The 21571-nt window shown below is 37.9% G+C and overlaps 1 protein-coding gene across 2 annotated transcripts in view; it reads left to right on the top strand.

Annotated features, from left to right (window-relative positions):
- The window catches only part of SNRK (SNF related kinase), a 41505-nt gene extending 19934 nt beyond the window's left edge, over positions 1-21571 (top strand). For both annotated transcript variants that reach the window (XM_005510016.3, XM_065051639.1), the window contains 4 exons: positions 8845-8986; positions 11499-11711; positions 12781-12915; positions 17708-21571. In XM_005510016.3, coding sequence (XP_005510073.1) covers positions 8845-8986; positions 11499-11711; positions 12781-12915; positions 17708-18926 — 1709 coding nt within the window. In that variant the 3' untranslated portion in view covers positions 18927-21571. The remainder of the gene's footprint in view (positions 1-8844; positions 8987-11498; positions 11712-12780; positions 12916-17707) is intronic.

The raw sequence follows: 21571 nt of genomic DNA, 5'->3' as shown, positions 1-21571 counted from the left end.
TGGTGTTTTTCTGTCAAAATATCCTTACTAAAAATTGTGATGCAGTAGTTACTAAAAAATGAAGAATAACTGTCTATATTTCAATAGTTTTACAAAATCAGCAAAAGCCATGCTATTGTCTTCAGGGAAGAATAAGTATTAGTTGCCAGATTGAATGAAAATAAGAATTGCTTCCAAAGATAAGACTAGTTACTGAAGACCATGTCTTAGTCAAATAAAATAACATATATAGACCAGACTGTTTCATCAGACAGATAAGCTAATTTTGAAAATAATTTACTAAATGCTGTTTGTGCTCCTTTTTGGAGGGATGAGAGAAGGAGAATATTTCTCCCGATTCTCTTGTCTGCTATGTGTTCCAATAATAATTTTAATTGGATTTGTAGTGCTTTAAAGCGAGGAGAAAACCCGGTTCTGTCTGTTAACTTTGGAAATGTTAGCATTGATTGTGGATGATCTCTTTCCCAGCCTTCTGCAAGGGAAAAGACAGAAAAAAAGAAAAAAAAAAGCTGAATCAATAGACGGTGGCATCTGAAAACTGGAGATGTCAGTACACAAGTGTATTCAAAGCCTTTTTCATTAAAAGTTAAAGAATGGAAAAATAGTTCAATCAGCTAAAAATCAAGTATCTATGAAAAAGTAAGCTTTGTTCCTTACCTGTACTCTTCAAATTTTACAACCAGTCCAGTTTCAGCATGTTCTAGATTTGCCAGCAATCTGTGCACATGGTAGTGTAAAAATACCTGGGATACCTGAACTCTAACGATTATTCTGTACTTTATTGGTACTGACTTTTTATGCAAGGCACGCAACTTTTAAAGCTTTTTAGCTTATACAGGACTGGAAATACTTTTCGTACTATCCTTCTGAAGCACAAGTCTATCAACAATATAAAAGCCACCATTCAAACAATTCAGTAGTATGATACCAGCTTTTATCCTTTTATACTGCAGTATGTAATTTCTCATCACTATTTGTAATAGAAGTCTCATTTTCTGCAGCATTTGACTTGTCATGAATTTTTACTCTTCAGCTGTGTTTCGGTTCTTCAGAGACTTCTGTGAAACTATGCAATAAATGTGAGTGTTCATTCTGTTTTCCATAGCCTATGCTGTGAATGGGATCTTAAATTTGAACTTGTAACAGGTATGCTTCCCACTGTTATCCTTGTGAGTTATCAGCCTGGCTCTACTCTTGAGCCCAATTGAAGTTCCACTCCTAAATTCTAATCCAAATAAAGTAGTTCATGATGGTGTTTTGTGCCTGCATTCCAAACAGCAGTCTGCAGATTTTGCCCACTTGCTCCCTAGCCCTGAGCATGCCTGGAGTGCAGACATGCTGATGATCTTTACATTAGATTTTCCTGTTTTGCTCTGCATAGAACTTGATATTGAAGTGCTGATGTGTTAGGTCTCTTTCAAGGCTTGTCTTTGACAGATTTGTATGGATTGTGCTTTCTTTCACAAATCTGTACTGAAGAGGTTGTATCAGCAGTGATGATGACGTTCTCTTTAATGTCTAAAGATAGTAGTTAGAGTGATTGCCTATGATGCTGGAAATTTGAGTCCATTTCCATCCTTCATTTATCCGCAGTCCGTTGGTATCTTTGCAGTGGCAAAGTGAACACATAAACATTTCTATCATCTCCATAAAAGTTGATTAGTTTTCTTTTTTGCTTATTAAGTGGCTTCTAGAAGATAACTATAATGTTCAGCTGTTACAGTAAATATTGCAATGAGAAATGTATAAAACCTGACTAAATTTATTCAATATTATAAATCACTCCTAAAGAAACAGACTTTCTGTAGAAAGATCTGTCTTACCAACTGAGTAATATACACTGTATAAACTGCTAAGCGGTTCTACATTTAAGTTAGGAGAAAAAAATATATTTTCCCCATCAAGGTCTGAAATAAACAGCTTTCATAAACAGACTCAATTTACATTATGTAGTCAAATGTGAATTTGTCTATTCCAAAATGAGTATGGATGTTTTTAGCTGCTTGAAATCACAAATTCACATAACCTATATAAAGTGTGCCTGACTTCTGAGGAATGGTAGAAATTTGAGCAAATTGGTTAGCAGGTCCTCCCCCTCTACTCTGCCCTGGTGAGACCACATCTGGAATATTGTGTCCAGTTCTGGGCCCCTCAGTTCCAGAAGGACAGGGAACTGCTGGAGAGAGTCCAGCACAGGGCAACAAAGATGATTAAGGGAGTGGAGCATCTCCCTTATGAGGAAAGGCTGAGGGAGCTGGGGCTCTTTAGCTTGGAGGAGACTGAGGGGTGACCTCATTAATGTTTATAAATATGTAAAGGGTGAGTGTCACGAGGATGGAGCCAGGATCTTCTTGGTGACAACCAGTGATAGGACAAGGGGTAATAGCTATGAACTGAAACACAGGAGGTTCCACTTAAATATGAGAAGAAACTTCTTCTCAGTGAGGGTGCCAGAGCACTGGAACAGGCTGCCCAGGGGGGTTGTGGAGTCTCCTTCTCTGGAGACATTCAAAACCCGCCTGGACACCTTCCTGTGTAACCTCATCTAGGTGTTCCTGCTCCGGTGGGGGGATTAGACTAGATGGTTGTTTGAGGTCCCTTCCAATTGCTGACATTCTGTGATTCTGTGGAATCTTAAGCTATAAGGATCCCATGTGTCACATAAATGGTAACTTTCTGAAATCTGTAGTGCTTATTTTAGGAGTAAATCAGGAACTTCAGAAACTGAATTGGTGAAGCCCAGCTCAGTGGTTAAGCAGATGAATATAGATATCCGTTGTACAGTGTACAAACTGGAACATAACAGATGTTTGACTGCCCTGTGTTTAAGACAGGCGTAGCATAGATGGCTAGTGACGTAGTTTGGTTTCTATGGCAGTGACTTCATGTTATGTAAGGAAGTTGCATATACACAGCCCTGGTTGTCATGGTTCTGGGAAACCTGCTTTAACAGTCCTTTCCTGATCAACATTATTTAATGGCTTTTAAAACAGTAAAATAGTCTCTACTGCAGCTAGCTACTAGTGCTTTTAAAAGTCCACATCTCTCTTATTTTATTCTTGTTAAAGCAATGGCAGTTTCAAATTACTAGTACCCAATTTAAAGGCTAAATTGCATCTTAAGATGCAATTCTTCACTGTGCTTTTTCGAAAGACCTCGATTTTGGCTGCTGCAGTATGCAAGTGTGCCTTCTTTCACCATAATAATTTGAAGTTTTAAAGGCTATAAGCATCCTAAATGCATGTAGCCTGTCAGGTCTAAATTCTATTTTTACAGCAATTTTGCGAAGAAAGAAAATTAGATGGCCCTTGGAGAGGAGAAGTAAGCAGTTTCCACATAGCCTTCAACTGCTAATTACTAAGAGTGGTAAAAAACTTGAAACTGTGAATAATAAGCTATTGTTTAAATCTGCTCTTTTATAGCTGGGTCTCTCTAATTGGCACTGGCACCTGAGTTCTGAGCTGTGATAAGGGAGTATAGCTGCAAATGCGTGCTGACTCATTGGCGTACTCCACAGTTTTGCTCACAAAACCTGCTCCTTTATCTGTTTAAACTATCCAATAGTAAATTTATTACAATATCTAAAAGTTTTGTCTAAAACCTGATTTGGGGGGGGTTGGGCATTAACATATCATAGCTAATCTATTATCTTAAAATGGTATGCCAGGGGTGTGATGGTGGAGAAGGGAGATCTCTTCAGAGTCCTTTACCCTTTATAGTGCATGTCAAACCATGTTTGCAATGAACTGAAGGTGAGATTTCATTTTTTAAATGATGCAGCACATTTAACAGATCTCAAAAACGTAGTCTTCCTCTGCATTCAGATCCTGCCTATATAGTTCTGTGCTCTCCTTTGTTTTGTTTTTGTTTTTACTCCCATGCTTGTGCACCCCTTTAGTGAACCAGTGGCATTCAGTGAATGAGTAAAAATGTAAATAGCTGTTGTCTTCTTTGCTTTGAAATGTAAAGCTACAGCTTCTAATGATGTGTAAAAGCAGGAAACTGTATCAGTATTTTTCCTGGGTTGACATAAGGTATATCAGATTAAGAACATACTAGAAGGGCTGTGTTCACTAAAAAAAAGTATGTTTTTTCAAGTGTGTGGCAATCTAAGAAAAAACTTCTGTTCCTTAAAACTTCGAGTTAATTTTCTTCCCCTTTTCCCCAATTATTAACTGGTCTGATACAGAGATGCTAATTCTTTGTAGAAGCCTTGCTTTGATGAGGTGTCAGGCTCTTAGTACCTTGCTGCTCCAGCATCTTTCGAATCTGCTCACACAACTGTCCTGTCACAGTTGATCCTTTTGACCAAATCAGATCATTAGATTTTGACCGAGGCATTCACTCAATTTGGGTGAAACCCCCTTTTGTAATAGGTTAAGATCACATTGGGATTTAGAAGTGAAAGATAAAGGTGCCATTGTCCTGCTGGTGGAAGTGGTCTCCCCAGCAAGAGGAGTTATACTTATTTTGCTACACCTGGTATGTGAGCAGAAATCAGCAACAGCAGAGTACAGCACAAGAACGAGCGGCATGTACTGGCCAAGGGTTGATCAAAGCACTTGATGAGTTGAGTGCAAACCATCTCCATCTTCCTTGGGTTCCTTGGGATTGAGAGGACACATCAGTTTTCTCTTTAGTAACAGGCAAGAATAATAGACCAGTGCTGGCAGCACAAAATGTTAATGGTAAAGAACATTCCTGTGTGTGGCTTTGTGTATTGTTTGGGGAAATAATAAAATTTAGTAAATATGTGCTATAAGAAAATCTCTGATTCTCCTTTACTAATTTCTCAAAGACAGCCATGCTTAAAGATCTTGAATCTCTCAGCCAGATGGCACTATTTTGGAAACCAAGAATTCTCGAAAATGTAGTGTGATTGTTACATTAAATATCTGAACAAAAATTGTATCTTTAAAGAGAAGAAGGCATTTTCATTTCTTTAAATATTTTTTGCAGTATATTTTCTGAATTTGACTGAAAAATATGCAGCTATGGATCTCCAGTAAAATGGAAAGTGCAAACACAGCACTGAATTTTGCATGTATAGAATGGTTTAAAACTATTAAATCAGGCACAAACATTAGCATTTTTATATACACACACACACATATACACCATATAGTCATTTAACTATATTGGAATATCTGCTTTGAAGTCTTCAGACTCTAAACCTTGGATTCTGAGTTACATTGAAGGCTAGTGAACCAACATGTTTAAACTTACTTGCATGTTGGAAGTGTAGGTCACCTATTTAAATTTAGAAGAGGTATTTACAAATAAGTAAGACTTTTAACCCTCAAGTTAATGAATCCTTTTTACGAAGGGATGATTTCCCCTTTTTGGTAGTGTTACCTATGTCAAGCTGAAAGTGTCTTCAGAACATCCAGAATAAAAACTTTATAATGCAAAACTGGCAGGGATTTTTGTTGTCCTGGAAACTGAGGTCTGCCAGTAAAAATACTGGATTTTTTAGTTCATCCAGCATTGTGTGTGCCTTGGAAAAGGTGCTAATGTGAAATTTTGTGGTAGTCTGGGAAGGGCAAGATAGTGTTGTTACTGTTCTTGTTTTGTTTAGGATTGCATACAGCTGTTGTCTGAATAATTGTGGTAGTTTGACATATTAGTAAGTAATCCACTTCCTATATACCAGTTCCATTTTTCTGTTGTTCTTGCAGGGTTTATATATTTCAAATTAAGTTACTTTGAAAATTTGTTTGATATTTTCTGTCAGCTTTTTTTTTACCACTTCCCTCATACCTACCATCCTTTACACTGTGTTTGGTGTGAGGAGTCTTTTACAAATAGTGTTTTATAGCAGAATTGAGACAACCCTGTGCTGGTTTAAATAGAGCATACAAGTTCTTTGTGCTCACAGGATCAACATTGTTTTAGTTCTTGCTGTGCTGTGCTTTCAGTTTCTCAAATAAACACCTGGAATGTTCTGCTTCTCATGGGCAAAAGGAAGTATGTTTTTCCTGTTGGTGCTGCATATTCCAGTGAGGTACCTCTGAAGGTCATCTGGTGTAATCCTCCTGGTCAAGCAGGAACACTGAGAGTCAGTTGCCCAGGAGTGTGGCTTGTTGAATATCTCCAAGGATGGAGACTTCACAACCTCTTTGGGTAACCTGTACCAGTGCTTGGTCACCCTCACAGTGAAAAAGTGTTTCCTGATGTTCAAGAGGGAACCTCCTGTGTTTCAGTTTGTGCCCACTGGCTTTGGTCCTACCACTCTGTCCTCTGTACCCTCCCTTCAGGTATTTGTATGCATTGATAAGTTCCTCCTTGAGTTTTCTGCAGGCGAACCATCCCAGCTCTCTCAGCCTTTCCTCATAGGAGTGATGCTCCAGGCCTTTATCATTTTCATGGCCCTTTGTTAGACTCTCTCCAGTAGATCCATGTCTCATACTAAGAAGCCCAGACTGGACACAGGACTCCAGGTGTGGCCTCACCAGTGCTGAGCAGAGGTAGAGTCACCTCCTCTAACCTGCTGGCAGCACCCCTCCTAATTATGATTCATCGTTATGGTGATTCATTAAGTGTCCTTTCCCCACCTCTCCCCCCCTTTTAGAAAATAGTTAAGGATGGTCAGTATCTCCTCAGTGCAGTTGGAACTTCAGGGTCTGCTAGAGTTTCCTGTATATGATGATTTCATGGAACTTTAATTCTTGTCTTGCTGTGATTGCTATCCTTTCCTCTGGACTATGTTACTATTTTAAGCTTGATTTCTTAGAATACTGTGGTTTTCTTTCTGTTTAAACTATTTATATGCTTATTTTTAACTTATGGTTTAATTATATTATATTGCTCCCATCCCAAATATTTTTCCCTTGGCTGAAATTTAGCCAATGTATATAGAAAGAAAACTTGTCTGTAATTATGAATATTAATACTACGTGGACTCTTCTAAAATATGTCATGCTGAAAGGAGACATGAAGCATTCTATTCTATTGTGGGGGGAGTATCGTACAGGATATTAGGATAGATCGTATCACAAAGTAGATCTTGGCAAAAGTTAAAAATCTAGGAAGTTCATTGATAGAAATGCATAAATTCACTTTTTATGTGCTTACAAAAACATGTTCTTGTAATCTGTTGTGTGGTGGGAGGTAGAGAATGCACCAAAACTTTTTGGCCACTTTCAAACTAAACAGAAGAAAGGTTTAAGTAGCTTTACAAAATTAAAGGGGAAACTACCTCTTTGTCTAGTGATGCTTTTTAAAATCCTGTATTCCAGAACATTCAGCTTTGTGGCATCAGGTTATCAAAGTATTACAGCACTTACTGAATCTTAAACATGAGAACAGTCATGTTGAATTTGCAGATATACATGGCATGGTGTACTGGCCTCAAAATGCTCAGTACCTACAGGATTGAGGCCCTAGTAAGCATAACAGAAATCAAATAATTGTTTGAGTTAATAGCATACACTTACTACAAATTAGAGCTCTAAAGAAAATTACCATGTAGTGTTTCTGTTCCTCTGTCAGCTAAACCATATGAAGAATGGGTTGTAACAACCAAAATGAGTAATTGTTCTAGGGATGAATGTGCGTGATTTATATTATTAAATAAAATTGTAGCCATCCTTCAACTTTAAATGCGTGTCAGGTATTTTGAGTAGGCCCCAGAAAGGAGGATGCACGCGGGTAGGTAACTGTGTCTGGTTCCCTCTTGCAAGCCATTCCAGAACAGAGCTGGTGTGCTCTGCTCTTTCCAAGTGCTGCTGGCTGTGCTGCCCTCAGCAGCTCTTTGCCTGTTGGGTTGGTTTCACTGAGTGCAGATCTGTGAAATGCTGGGGTGTAAGACCCAAAATTACCACTGAAATTTCCAGAGCATGGAATCGTAGCTGAAGTTTAAGAGTGGGATTTTCCTATAAGCATATATTGGAGGGAATAAGTTGTTTTTATGCAATATGATACATTTCTCAATACTTAAGCTTCCTGTATTGAGTGCAGTGAGAGTTGTGAAATATTTTCTTCTGAGCAACCACTTAAAGATTTTAATTGCATATTAGATTTTACAGTATGTAGAAACCAACTAAAGGGCTTCATGCCCAGCAGTGCTTCTTTTTCATCTTTTGGTATGTCATTTCATTGAGGAACAAGAAAGTTCTTACATGTTTTTTTATTTTACACGAACAGGAATTAGAAGGAAACAAGAAGACTCCCAGAATGTAGAAGAGATCACTGTTAATTACATTATGTTTTGATATTGGGTGGCGGGGGGAGGGAAACACTCCACACTTTGTAATATGATCGGTGCAAGAGGGTAGTTTTACATGAATTATGTAATTTATTATTTACTGTTCGAAGTAGTTAAGAATTTTTTAAAGCAGCACTACTGCAGGAAAACACATCTAGCTCAGTGTCATTGAAACAGGTGACTTGCTATGTAATTTCTTACTGCATAGAGTAACATGTAAACAATACTGAGAACAGTTGATGCTAGTCCTTCAAAAAAGAATGTGCTTTGAGCACAAATCTCTTTATTAATCTGTGCTTGCCTGTGAAGAAAAAGGTAATGAATTCTTGTCTTCTGAGGGGACCAGATTATCTTCAGCTTTATCTAACATGTTGCTGTCAATGATGTTATGCATCTCAAACTCTTATGCATCCTTCAAGTCATGAGTTCTGATCATTTTTTTCCTCTAAAACTATAAAAGCTGTCAAACAATGGAACTACTGTATTTTGTACTTTAGTGGATTTGCAAATTCTATAATGCTGAAAATCAAGAGTGCAGTGGTAACCCCAGTATGCATCTCAAGAATACTTCACAGTTTGATGGTAATTATGTTTGCTTCCTCAATAGTTATTTTAAAATAAGTACTATGTATTTGCAGATATATGGAGCTTGGGGGTCATCCTCTTCATGCTGGTTTGTGGACAACCACCATTTCAAGAAGCAAATGACAGTGAAACTCTGACTATGATAATGGACTGCAAATACACTGTGCCACCTCATGTGTCCAAAGAATGTAAAGAGTAAGTAGATTACTAAATAACTCAGAAGGATTTAGAGAAGTAGATTCTCATTACCTGTGGGAGTTCCCCATACCATACGATCAGTGTGTGGAATATTCCTTGCATATTCATAGATACTATGCCTACTGCTTTTGCTTAGTTGTTAGTGTTTCTTCACATCAATTGGGCAGTTTCTAGGGCACTAGTATCGCATTTTTTTCTTTGTGGCTTTTCTCACTAAAAGTTAATCCCATGATATTTTTTGCCAATAGGTTATTCCCACACTTGTGTGAAACTTCATTTTGATTTTACACAATATATCTTTCTTGTGTCTCAGTTGTCATACGTTTTATAATTAAAGAAGCTGCTCACCACTGACTGGATTTGGCCACCACTCTTGCTGGGCAAATTACAAGGTGTTGCCGAGAGTATTTTGTGGCAGGGGTTAAAAAGGTAATGATTCTTAGAGATTTCTGTTCAAAATACAAGTTGCCAAAACCCAAGGGTATCACAGCAAGTTTTGCTCATCTCCTACTGAAATTTCAACTCCAAATCAACATTCTAGGCAATCAAGGGAGAAAAATATTCTGTCTGCAAATACCATATGCCACTTGGGAATTGTGACTCATTTTGATGTGGTGTTTTTCTGCAGTGTTCACTGCAGCTCTTCTATGTTTTTAATTGTTCCATTGTTTCCCATGTTTCCCTATCAGTTAATGACCTCTTCAGTCCTTTTAATATATATCTCAGTTGCATCACTTTGACTATTTTACAGTATTTGGCTGGGTTCTTGAATCTGCGATAGAGTATCTTTTCATTTCCAATATGCAAGTCCAGATGCCTTTATAAATGCTTGAAAAATGCATTGGGTCCAGTCAAAAAAACTAGAGCAGCATCTAGGATTCTGTTACTTGACACAGAAGGAAATTTGTTACAGGTGTAATGACTGTTCCTCTCTTAACCTGTCATCTGTGTGACACAGGAATCTAATGCATAACATGCCACCATAGCTGTTTTTCGTGTCTTGTCATTAACATCTAGCATTTCCAGTAACATGGAAAAGCTGCGCTCAGTGCTCTCAACAGCTTGAAGAGCTTTACGTACAGGAAGAGGTTTAAAATACAATCCAGGAAGAGGTTTAAGAGAGTGCTCTTATCAGTGAATTCTATCGAATCAATCTCTTGAGATGCTGCATGCTGTGCACAGCTCAGGAAACTTATTTTTTTGCAGCCTTTTGAGTGATATATTGGCTAATATGCTTAAAAAACAGTAATTTGCTTAAAGACCCAAATAGGTCTGCCTTCTCTACGTGACACATCAACAACGTGTTATCAATTACTGCTCTGTAAGTTAAATTTTCTTAGGGAAAAAAAAACTCTGGGAACGATAAAACTTCCTGCTTGCAGTGAAAGCATTCTTACTGGTTTGGCTTGCATAAGCTGGCCTAAAGCAGGAGGCACAGGCAGTGCATTCATGTGGTTTTACTACAGGTGTAGTTTAAAAAAGTATATAGTTTGTTCCCCTTCTGTTGTAATAACAAAAGCAGAGAAAACCAAGGCTCCCATGTGTCACCCCACCTTTCCTCTTGGTTAAGGCAGAGACCACACCTACTGAGTATATATGCGACATTCTTTTTTTTACAAGAGTTTTAAGAAGCCTGAATTAACCTCAGTTTTTGATTGCATACAACTTCTAATGCATTTAAAAAAAAATTAAAATGCGATTACCTATGTGATTTGTGTGGCCTTGCAGTTTGAAGTTGCATGGTGTGGTATGGTCAGTGCAATAACTAAAGCGTTACGAGAGAACTGCAGAACTCCCATTCTGCATGTTGGAGCAATAAATTTTCATGGAAACCTTGGCACCAAAGCTGTATATCCATGTCCTGTTCATTGTGCAAAGCCAAAAATACCTCCCCCAAGAATTTTCCAGTGAAATTTCCTCTGTAGTAAGCAGAGATGCACTGTGCTAATCAAGTCGTCTTTTTCTGTTTATTTGGGGATTCATGCACTTCCAGCACTTGCAAAGACTCAGTATTAACCCATTAGTTGGTTTGTCACTTCCATCAGCCCCCAGGTAGTGGTGTTCGGTTTGTGTTTTTACTTTTTTTGCTATTTCTGTATGAATAGAACAGATCAGTATCCTTTCATGGATACTAAATAATCAAATATCTGATAGCTGTTTCAGAATAAAATATTTCTACTCATCTTAGCACTCCATATTCTTGTTGACAGCAGTAATAATAGAAAATTATATTTCTGTTACTTTACAGACCAGCCTGTAGGCCATCTGTGACAGTTGTCCTATAAAGCTATTAAAAACCAACGAACCAGAAAAATCAGGTTAAGAATCTAAGCATAGTAAACGAAAACTGCAGTGTTTATGATATTTAGTTTTTAATGAGTAAATTGTTTGTTTCAGTTCAGCAATATTTGGAATGTCTTTGAGAATAAATTCCCATCACATTGTTTACTGTAGAGACTTTGAAAGCTCTGTGTGGACTGACAGCAGAAAACTTCTATTTTATTTGCAGTCTAATTACACGGATGTTGCAGAGAGACCCAAAGCGAAGGGCGTCTTTGGAAGAGATAGAAAACCACGCGTGGCTCCAAGGAGTTGACCCATCTCCTGCAACAAAGTACAATATTCCTCTTGTGTCATATAAAAATCTCTCTGAGGAGGAACACAACAGTATAATACAGCGCATGGTTCTTGGTGATATAGCAGACCGAGATACAATAGTGGAGTAAGTTGTCAGTTTTTCTGTGTGCAGTTTGTTTGTCCATCTGTTGTTATATTTAAGAATGGCATGAGAACCTGGGTACTTCAGTATTTAAATATAAAGCCATTCAATTAACAAACAAATGCTATACTCTTGCTCTGTGGTAGAATATTCTAGGATGATAAATACTTAATTAGACCCAACCTTAGGAAAAACTTCAGGAAAATTTGTTGGAACAGTGTGTGATTCCTGTGGTAGTTTGCCATCTTGCATAAATTTAACTGCTTTTAAATCTATCCTTTTACTTGTTCTTTGTATCTCATGCATATTTGCAGATAATAAAATTCTAGTGTTTTTCCCTTAGTATGTTTCTAGTATACCTGAATCTTTGTTAATTTAAAATATTATTCCTTTTTTTCTATAGAATGCAAAATAGTAATTGTCACTGAGTGAGCTTGCTAAAAAGCTACATAGTTTTCTCAAATAGATTAAACCCCCCATATTTCTAAAATAATCCCAAAATCAAAAGAGGATTTAATTGTTTGGGGTTTTTTGTTTGTTTGTATTCAAGCTGTCACTATCTTACCATTGGGGGGGGCAGGGAAGCAGCAGTCTTGCTTTTTAAGCTTTTAGCTGCATAACAGTGGCATCCTTTCTGTTCGAATGTCTGGCTTATGAACTTAATTGTACTGAAAATTAATGTGACAGCCCTAAAGTAATGAGGGTTTTTTTCCTTCCAGTTGTTGCCTAAACAAATACTAGTACTTTGTGGTTGTATGTGCCAGTGGGAAAGCCCACCATTGGTGTATAACATTGATGACAACTTTGTCATGTGAAGAATGTTCAATAGAGGAAGAATTACCTATTTTTTAATGATATTCTAAAGATATCCACTGTAGTTCAAATTACTAGACTTGTTGGCTCTATATTTTTAATAAAACCATTACATGCTTGTCAAAACATTAAAAATACTCAGTTCTGCTTTCAGGTGCTCTTCCTGCTATGAGAAGTACAGCAAGATGTGTGAGGTGCATGTCCAGTTTTTATAAAACCATTGATGCATGGTGTATTTTGTGTTTTGTGCTTTCTCTAGGGCACTGGAAACTAACAAATACAATCACATCACTGCTACTTACTTCTTACTAGCTGAAAGGATTCTGCGAGAAAAACAAGAGAAAGAAATTCAGACCAGATCTGCAAGCCCTAGCAACATCAAAGCTCAGTTCAGGTGAGAATTTATGAGCCTAAATGATAGGGTGGTGTTGGTTTTGTTTGTTTTGTGTTTATGTTTTTCTTTCTTTTTTTTTTTTAACCTGGCTTAATGAGAATATTACTGAATTGCTCAAGTACTTCTTTCTTTAAAAGAGTAAAATACTAATTCATTGCAAATTTTAAATGTCTTTAAAGTGCTCTGGATGCTTCAAATCTGTTCAGAAATCAGTTGCCAAGAATTTTCAATTTCAATTCCTACAGTTTTCAGGAAATGTTTAATCAATTTCAAGTCTTTATGTGAAGTAGTAAGTTTTCACACCTGCTAGGAAAGGGCACATTCATGGACCTTTAATTCCTCATGCAAATGGTGTATGCAACATCCCTGGAAAAAATGAGTTGCATAATCCGTAAACATGTTGATGGGCAATTGGTTATAAATGAAAAATTACTCTGTATTTGATGTTATGGTTTAGTTGTTTGCTTTGATTTTTAATGGGCCAAACATCAAACATCCTAAGTCAAGCTTAGAGTAAACATCTGTAGGTTCTGTTCTTTTTCATGTCAGTTGATATGCCTGCTGTCTACAGAAAACTCTTGAATTAATTGCTTTAATCACCCATTTAAAGATATTGCAATAGATTTTGGTTTGTTTTGTTTTTAGTTTGTCAAACCATGATTAAAAAATCCTTGTAGTAAGGTTCCCTGACATATCCTGAGATTTTTCAAAGCTTCCACTTGTGACACACTAAAGCTAAAGGGGGCACTGGGGTTCTGGAATGTGGTTAGTATTGGTATGTTCAACCAGTCCACTTGCTCTGCAACCAGTTATCAAAGCAGCCATATTTTCAGTTACAGCAACATTTACTTACAACAAAAACAACAACAAAAAACCAAACAAAATCCCCCACGCATAGAAAAAAACACAAGGTAAAGCATAGTTTCTACCTGCACGATGATATTGGAGGATACACATTTTGAACAGTCACTTCTCTTAAACTTTTTGGTTGTAATTTCCTGAGTTAAGTGTTAGACTATGACTAGGGATCTGCTGGTATTGAAAAGATCTTTATTGGTGCATCTTGACAATCTTTCCAGTGAAGATGGAGGTTGTGCTGAGGCATTTCCATTAGTTTTTGTTCTCTAACCTTCAGCCTGTTCAAAAGTTGCCTTTTAGGTTTTGGTAAAATATTATTGGTAACTACTATTAGCAATAACTATTGTTAGTAGGTAATCTCTTAGGAGAATAATATTAAGTGCTTGTGTGGACGTTTAGAGTTGCTGCCTACTTTCAGTGTTGTTAATCTGTCCGTAGGATTTAGAGAGAAAGGAAAAAATAGCTTGTTCATTCCAAACGTTTCTTTGTGTAATTTTTATGCAAGGTCATGAATGTGAAATCATTTAATAGGAATGACAATAGGGACATAAATGCTATGCTGTCCTTCTGGTGCATGGCCTTGTTCTCCTTGGCCTAACTGATAAAGGTCAGATACTACTGCCTCAAGTTCAATCTAGCAAAAACGGACTTCTGTAATAAATTAAGAGCATGCACTTTGGAAAACAGGTTAAAGACACATCATCTCTGTTGGTTGTAACCTTGGATTTAGGCTGAGATTTTTGGAAGCTTTCTAGAGGAGTCTCTTCTGAATACCATTCCCTTTACCCAGTGAGTTGTTTCTCTCTGTCCCTCACAGTGATTCTCAACATCTTTGCCATCTCCAGATGAGTGTGTACCCTGTGGTGTGTACTAGAGCAGACTGAAATTTTGCTGCTGTGCTTAAAAGGTCATTCACTCAATGGTCACTTCTGGAGGAAATTGTATGTTATGTTGTGTGGTTACAAGTACTTAGAGTTATTGTTGCAGGCAACTAAGGGTTGCCTGCAGAACCAAAATGGTCTGGAGCTTGCGGTTACAGAGCTTACATCTCTTCAAGGGTACCAATGTAACTGTTGCTTGGCAGTTCTCTCTTAATAAATCAGCCTCTTATGTCAATTCCTTTTCAAAAAGAAATCCAAACAGAGCATCAAATCTGTCTAAAACTAAGTATTAGTTATAAAATAAATTACTTCAGAGGAAAACTCTGTCGTTTATCTTGAGATGAAAATTCTAAAACTCCAAAGTGTGCTTTTAAATTATTTTGTTTTTTTCTCTGCATCAGTGTCACTCTTTCAATAGAAGAGCTGCTCCAGTTATATGAGGAACTAAAACAAACAAGTTCATTGAATCTAAATCTTGGTATGAATTAGTAAAGTTAAATGGAAGCCTGCCATATGAATTTTCTTTTCATGACAAGGATATCTGCAAAAACTCAGGAACTCTTGCCCTTAATGGTCCCAGGTAGCTATTCCTTGTCTTCGTGATGGTTCTAAATTGAAGGTGTTTATGTAGAATAACCTCATGAAAAACACAGTAAAGTAGTGCATTACTTTGATTTTGAGACTTCAAAAGATTAAAAATATACATAAATATATATATATAACTTGTAACCTGGAGCTCCCCTTCTGTCCCAGTCTCCTCTCAGGCCTACTGGGAATAAGGGGAGACCAGGAAGGGAAGGGAGGCAAACATGGGCTGCTATGAGAGATAAACACACTGTAGCAAGGAGGTTTATTGCCTGGAAACTACAGTACTCTTAGATACTATATTTATCCTTTATTGTGACAGCCACAGAACTCTCTTCCTTTTTTTTTTCTGACAAACCAGTCTGTTCTTAAAGCATGGTAAATTCTTGTAAGATTTAAATCTGCATTTTTCTGTCAATTCTGTAGTTTTGTTTCTAATTTATTTAAGTCCTATTTGTTCATCACAAACAGTTGTTTGTGTTTAAAATATCCAGCATAGCACAAGTCATCAGAAAATGAGGTCAGTGGTTCCCAGTGTTTCTGGAGTTAGCTGAGGCCTAAGGGGGATGGCAGTGTCAAAGCAAGGAAGACCACAGCCCAGGTTCTACTTCTTGTCTGGACAGCTTGTGTGCGAGCTGCTGGCTGTGTGGCCTCCCTCCAGGCAGAGCTGCTCCCTGGAGGGAACTGGTGGGAGGCCACCAGCAGCTCCCAGTGCTCAAGGGGACAGGGAGAAGCCTGTGTGGCTCCTCCCAGGGAATGGACTACAGAGGCTTACACGGGTCTGTTGGCAGCCAGGTCCTGCTTTTAAAGGATCCTGGTTGATTTTTGTATCCCTGGTTTGTTAAATCAAAACTGAAGCCAGTACTTCAAAACAGTCTGCAGTTAGGCGTGATGAGTTTAATGTTGGCTTTAAAAAAAGTGCTCTTTTCAGTGCTCTTCTTCAAAGCTCATACTGTTGGGCAGACAGTTGTCAATTGTTACTTGTGGAAAGAGGCCATCTTGCACTTTGGGTTCCTTTTCTATCTACCCATTATAGAGGGAGCCTTAAGCAAAGGCAGTTGTATTGCAAGTGCTTCCATTAACTTTAAACACTTGAAAAGCACATTTCTAGAAGAAGAGTAGCAAAGAGGTGCCTGAGCTTTCCTTGTTTCTTCAGTTTGACTTCTTATCACAGCAGAGATCAGGAAGCTGGTATGATCCTTCCGGCTTTGCATGCAGGCTGTCCAAGCAGATATCTGGGCTCATGCTTGGTGAGAACCATCCTCTGCTTCCTCTCCCGCTGCCCTCCCATGCCTGCCTTCTAAACTGAGTTACAAAGACATGCAGCCCTGTCTTTTGGCACACCCAAAATACAGTTGGCAGTGTCTTGTAATATGCTGTCCATATGTGAACAGAGGTCTCTACTACAGCTTTTCATGCAATATGCTAGAAAAAGATAACTCTTACTTTGAGAGGTTTCAGAAATTTTCTTGGTCTCCACAAATAATGTGGGACTTACGCCGAGTGAAGCAATTAAATCATTATTTGGTGTTTAGGTGTCACACTGTCGGTGCTGGTCTTTTGGAGTAGGCTTTCAAAATACAGGGAGAAAGGCAGTATTTGTTCTTAATTTATTCTGTGTGCATTATGGGAAAATTACAATATATATTAGGATTTAAAGTAAAATATATATAATTGGATACTAGCTTAGATGCTGGAGATAAGACAGCTGCTAACTGTAAAACTTATTTACATGTAGGTGTTACTTTCTATTTTGAACTTGGATGTACAGTTTATCTGAGTGCCACACTCTTAAGCATCTCGAGGCCTGAATTCATGCAGCTGTATTATTCCAGTTGCTCAGCTAAGGACAAATAAATGTATGCTCTCAATTCATGTGTGTTTAGAATTAAAGGGGATTTTGTAGAATCGAGCTTAGTCTGAATGAGACTTTCTGAAAAGGAGAGAATGCTTCTCCTGACTCAGCTTTTCAGTCTCACTGCTGTTAACTATAAACTAATATTTATAATAAGAAAAAAATAACAGAAGCTTCAGATTAAAAGTAGTTTGGAGTATTATCTTATTGAAGTTGTGCTTGAATCAGCTCGTATCTTCACCTAGGTAACTGCTGCTGCTGTACCTACCTCATTATTTTCTTTGAGATACAATTATTTAAAGCTTTTTATTGCTTAATTCATTTTCTGAGAGCAATGAAATCTTAAGATTTCATTTGACAGTAACCAATATAATTTCTAAACTATGCTTTTATGTGTATGATGTTCTTTTCAAATAACAGCATTTCTAAAGGAATGCACATTCTCTGAGTATGTTTCCTTTTCCTCACTTACTCAGTACTGCTGTGTACGAACATGCCACTCTGCAGGCCTGTTTGCATGGCAGTACTTGTGCAGATGTTACATTTTCTTACATGTTCTGAAATGCTTGCCGTGATCTAACTTTTCTTTTATCCTTTATAATTATTTATGTAGGCAATCGTGGCCAACAAAAATCGATGTACCCCAGGATCTGGAGGATGACCTTACAGCTTCTCCTCTCTCTCACGCAACTGTTCCCCAGTCACCAGCTCGCACGGCTGAGAATGTTCTCAATGGCCACAGAAGCAAGGCCCTTGGGGATGCAGCAAAGAAAGAAGAGATCCCTGAATTAGCTGGACCGGCACTTTCAGCAGTGCCATCGGTGAGCCTGAAACCCACTACAAGTGGCCGAAAGTGCTTGTTCAGAGTAGAGGAAGATGAGGAGGAGGATGAAGAAGATAAGAAACCTATTTCTCTTTCTACTCAAGTTGTTCTGCGCCGGAAGCCTTCAGTTACAAATCGTCTTACTTCAAGGAAGAGTGCACCAGTCCTCAATCAAATCTTTGAGGAGGGTGAGTCAGATGATGAGTTTGACATGGATGAGAACTTGCCCCCAAAGCTCAGCAGGTTAAAAATGAATATTGCTTCACCCAGCACGGTGCATAAACGCTATCACAGGAGGAAAAGCCAGGGACGGGGCTCTAGTTGCAGTAGCTCGGAAACAAGCGATGACGACTCAGAAAGTCGGAGACGCCTGGACAAAGATAGCGGGTTTCCTTACTCCTGGCATAGACGGGATAGCAGCGAAGGGCCGCCTGGCAGCCAAGGAGATGGCGGCGGACAAAGCAAACCGAGTAACGGAAATCGAGGGGTGGACAAAACAAGCCCAAGTGACAACAACAAAGGTGGGGGGAGTCCCTCTGGTGGCTCCAGCGGTAGCACCAACAACACTTCAGGTTCCACTCGGAGGTGTGCTGGATCCGGAAACTCAATGCAGTTATCGTCTAGAAGTGCAGGGGAACTGGTTGAAAGCCTGAAGTTAATGAGTCTTTGCCTAGGCTCACAGATTCATGGCAGCACTAAATACATTATTGATCCTCAAAACAATCTATCCTTTTCCAGTGTAAAAGTGCAGGAGAAATCAACATGGAAAATGTGTATAAGTTCCAGTGGAAGCGCAAACCAGGCTTCATCCCTGGGCAACCTAAAATTGTTTTCTGATCAAATGTCAGGCACCGCAAATGAATTGGAACGGATAAAGAACAGGAACTTGAAAAACAATGTGCTACAACTACCTCTCTGTGAAAAGACGATATCTGTGAATATTCAGCGGAACCCAAAGGAGGGGCTGCTGTGTACCTCCAGTCAAACCAGTTGTTGTCATGTCATTTGACCATGACCTGACTTTAATAGCTCGATCTACTTGACAGCATCATTCTTCCTGTTCAGAGCTGTGAACACCTTGTCACCGGACCCCCCCTTTTGTTGTCTTAAGATTTTTAAGTGGGCTTTGAGCAGTTATTTATTACCCTTTAATTTTGTGTTTGCTTGATGGTATGACAATGCATGGTCTTTGCATGCTGCTAGCCAATATGTTTTTCTTTTTCAACAAACCAGAATATTTTATTGTGTAATTTTTACATTTATAATTTTACTATGGAAGATCTGGATTAAATGAACTATCTGGATCCTAATGTAAATTGAGCACTTAGAAGTTTCATGTTCTGCACTTAAAACTAGAGAGAGAAGCTTTAGTTTACTTGTGAAATGTTAATTCTTGTTCTGACCTTCTGTGATATCTAAAATATGTGATATGTGGCATACTTCTATGTGTCTGAAACAGAACCAAAGCAATAATGTTTTGATGCTGAAAACTCTTCAGGGAGCTTTCAGATGTTCCAAGGCTTGTACAAAGCAAAGATGCACTGAAAATTAGTGATCTTGAAATATGATTTTAAACCCACACCTATTTGTCTTAAGCTAGAATACGGATAAAGTTGTGGCTCAAAAATCAAACTGAAAATATCTTGTTTTGCTAGAGGCAGTTTTCTTTAAAAAATGAAAAAAAAGGCAAGTAGATTTGTAAGGCAGCTTTCTCCCATAGAAATATGTTAATATTACAAGCAGACAATCTTCTTTTTTAATATAACAAAAGTAAATTATTAAGTCGACTTCTGAGTTTCTACATGCTAACTGAAAATAAAGTATTTGTATGAATTACTTTTGTTATTAGTATATCATGACACTTAATATTTTAGGTTTTTAACTTGTAAAGCTTCTCCTGTATGCTCCCCTCCCTGAGATTTCAGAAGGCAATAAGGGATGTAAAACCTTTAGGTAATTGGATTCAAGCTGAAATTGTTATTGTCGTTGACATTTTTCTCATTATTACTCTTTTTAAGACTTAAAATACTGCTGTTTCCCACTTGTACACCACTTTTCCCTGAGTAACCATGCTTTTTCGTAAAATCAGTTAAAAGTAGCATATAGGAAAGTATTTATTTTACAGCTCTTAGCCTTTCTGTCAGGTTTCCCATTGCCATGGCAAGGTCTTGAATTAAGAGTATTTCTGTACAAAAGGATACTTTTGACCAGATGAATTAACTTTGTGGAATTTTATTATCTAGAATAAAATATATTGCAGATTCCTAGTTTTGGGAAGGGCAAGAATGTTTTATTTTTTCATGCTGTGCACTGGGTCTTCTAAGCAATGCTAGTGAAACTGGCGGTGTTATGTAGCAGCGCCCTGGGCAGACATTGGATGTCTGAGAGGAGTTTACACTGTTGAGCGTCTTGTAACACTTGCAGAATGGTCAAATACGAGGCATTTCACGTACCGCAGAGTGAGCAGAGCACCAAAGAACAGCCTTACGCTTGGTCTTGATTTCTACAGCTCGTCTTGATTAGTAAAAGACTTTACTAAGAGAGTCTAAATTGCATGGGGTGTTCTTACTGGCTGCCTAGCCAGGGGGTTCACATTCTGCTTGCTAAACAAGGCAAAGGATAAGTGTTTTACTTCTTTAAGTTTTAAACTCTAGTTGCAGTTTAGTCAGCGTGATATTTATAAATCACAAGCTACAAGAATAGATGTGTGGGTGAAGCCATAGAACATATTTGCTTGAAATTTTTGAGCAGGGATCTTACCAAGGGCCAGAAATGAGATGTGTGGTTCACGGACGGTGAGCATAACGTCCAAGTAGGAGACAAGTTTATAAAGGGCATTGGCAATAAACTTATTTGTTGCAGCTTTTTTTCCAAGTATTGTAAATACTCTTTCCTGGTATTATGTACAGCCTTGGAATGGCACCTTTTAACTAACCCCAGGTGTATTTTGTTTCTGATGTTTTTATATACAACTGTATATATGGTGCTCACTTTAGAACAGCAGTGTTGACCATTTATGCTGCATAGATGTATTATAGCCTTATAGCTGTGTGTGGTTGGTTGACCCTTCGGGCGTACAGATGTTAGTCTGAGTGGTGTCCGTTACCCATTTGTTGATAGGTGAATGATTGTGCATGTGGTGTATGTTGTATTATGTTGTCACGTAAAAAGAAGGGCGAGAATAACCACTACGTTAAGATAATATTGGACCAAACTATTTAGAGCAAGTAAACAGTTTCTTGTACCCCTTAACGTGTCTTTAAAAGTTGCAGATAGTTACAGTAGTGTATAAAGTAAATATTGTGGAAAAACAATTAGTCTTGTATTTTTCTGTATGTGTGTATATAAATATATATATATATATATATAAAAATAATGTACCTCTAGCAACTTAATCTGTATTTAAGATGTGACAATCTTGACACAGAATTTTAAGAGTAGCAGTATAAATAAGCAGAATTAATGAACAGAAATATAAAAATTTCTCACCAAGAAAGAATCTGTGTGTGTGTGCGTGTGTTAAGAGGGTACAGAAATATCAGCTGATCGGATTGCTTCCAGCAATGTTTGGCTTTTTCATTGTACAAACAGTCATGGTGTGCGACAGAAATGGAAAATCCAGTTAATAAAAGTGATATCTTGATGGATGCACAA

This window comes from Columba livia, chromosome 2, assembly GCF_036013475.1.
Source record: "Columba livia isolate bColLiv1 breed racing homer chromosome 2, bColLiv1.pat.W.v2, whole genome shotgun sequence".
Classification (NCBI taxonomy): domain Eukaryota; kingdom Metazoa; phylum Chordata; class Aves; order Columbiformes; family Columbidae; genus Columba; species Columba livia.
Note: the sequence above shows the minus strand (reverse complement) of the source record. Positions and strands in the feature narration are given on the sequence as shown.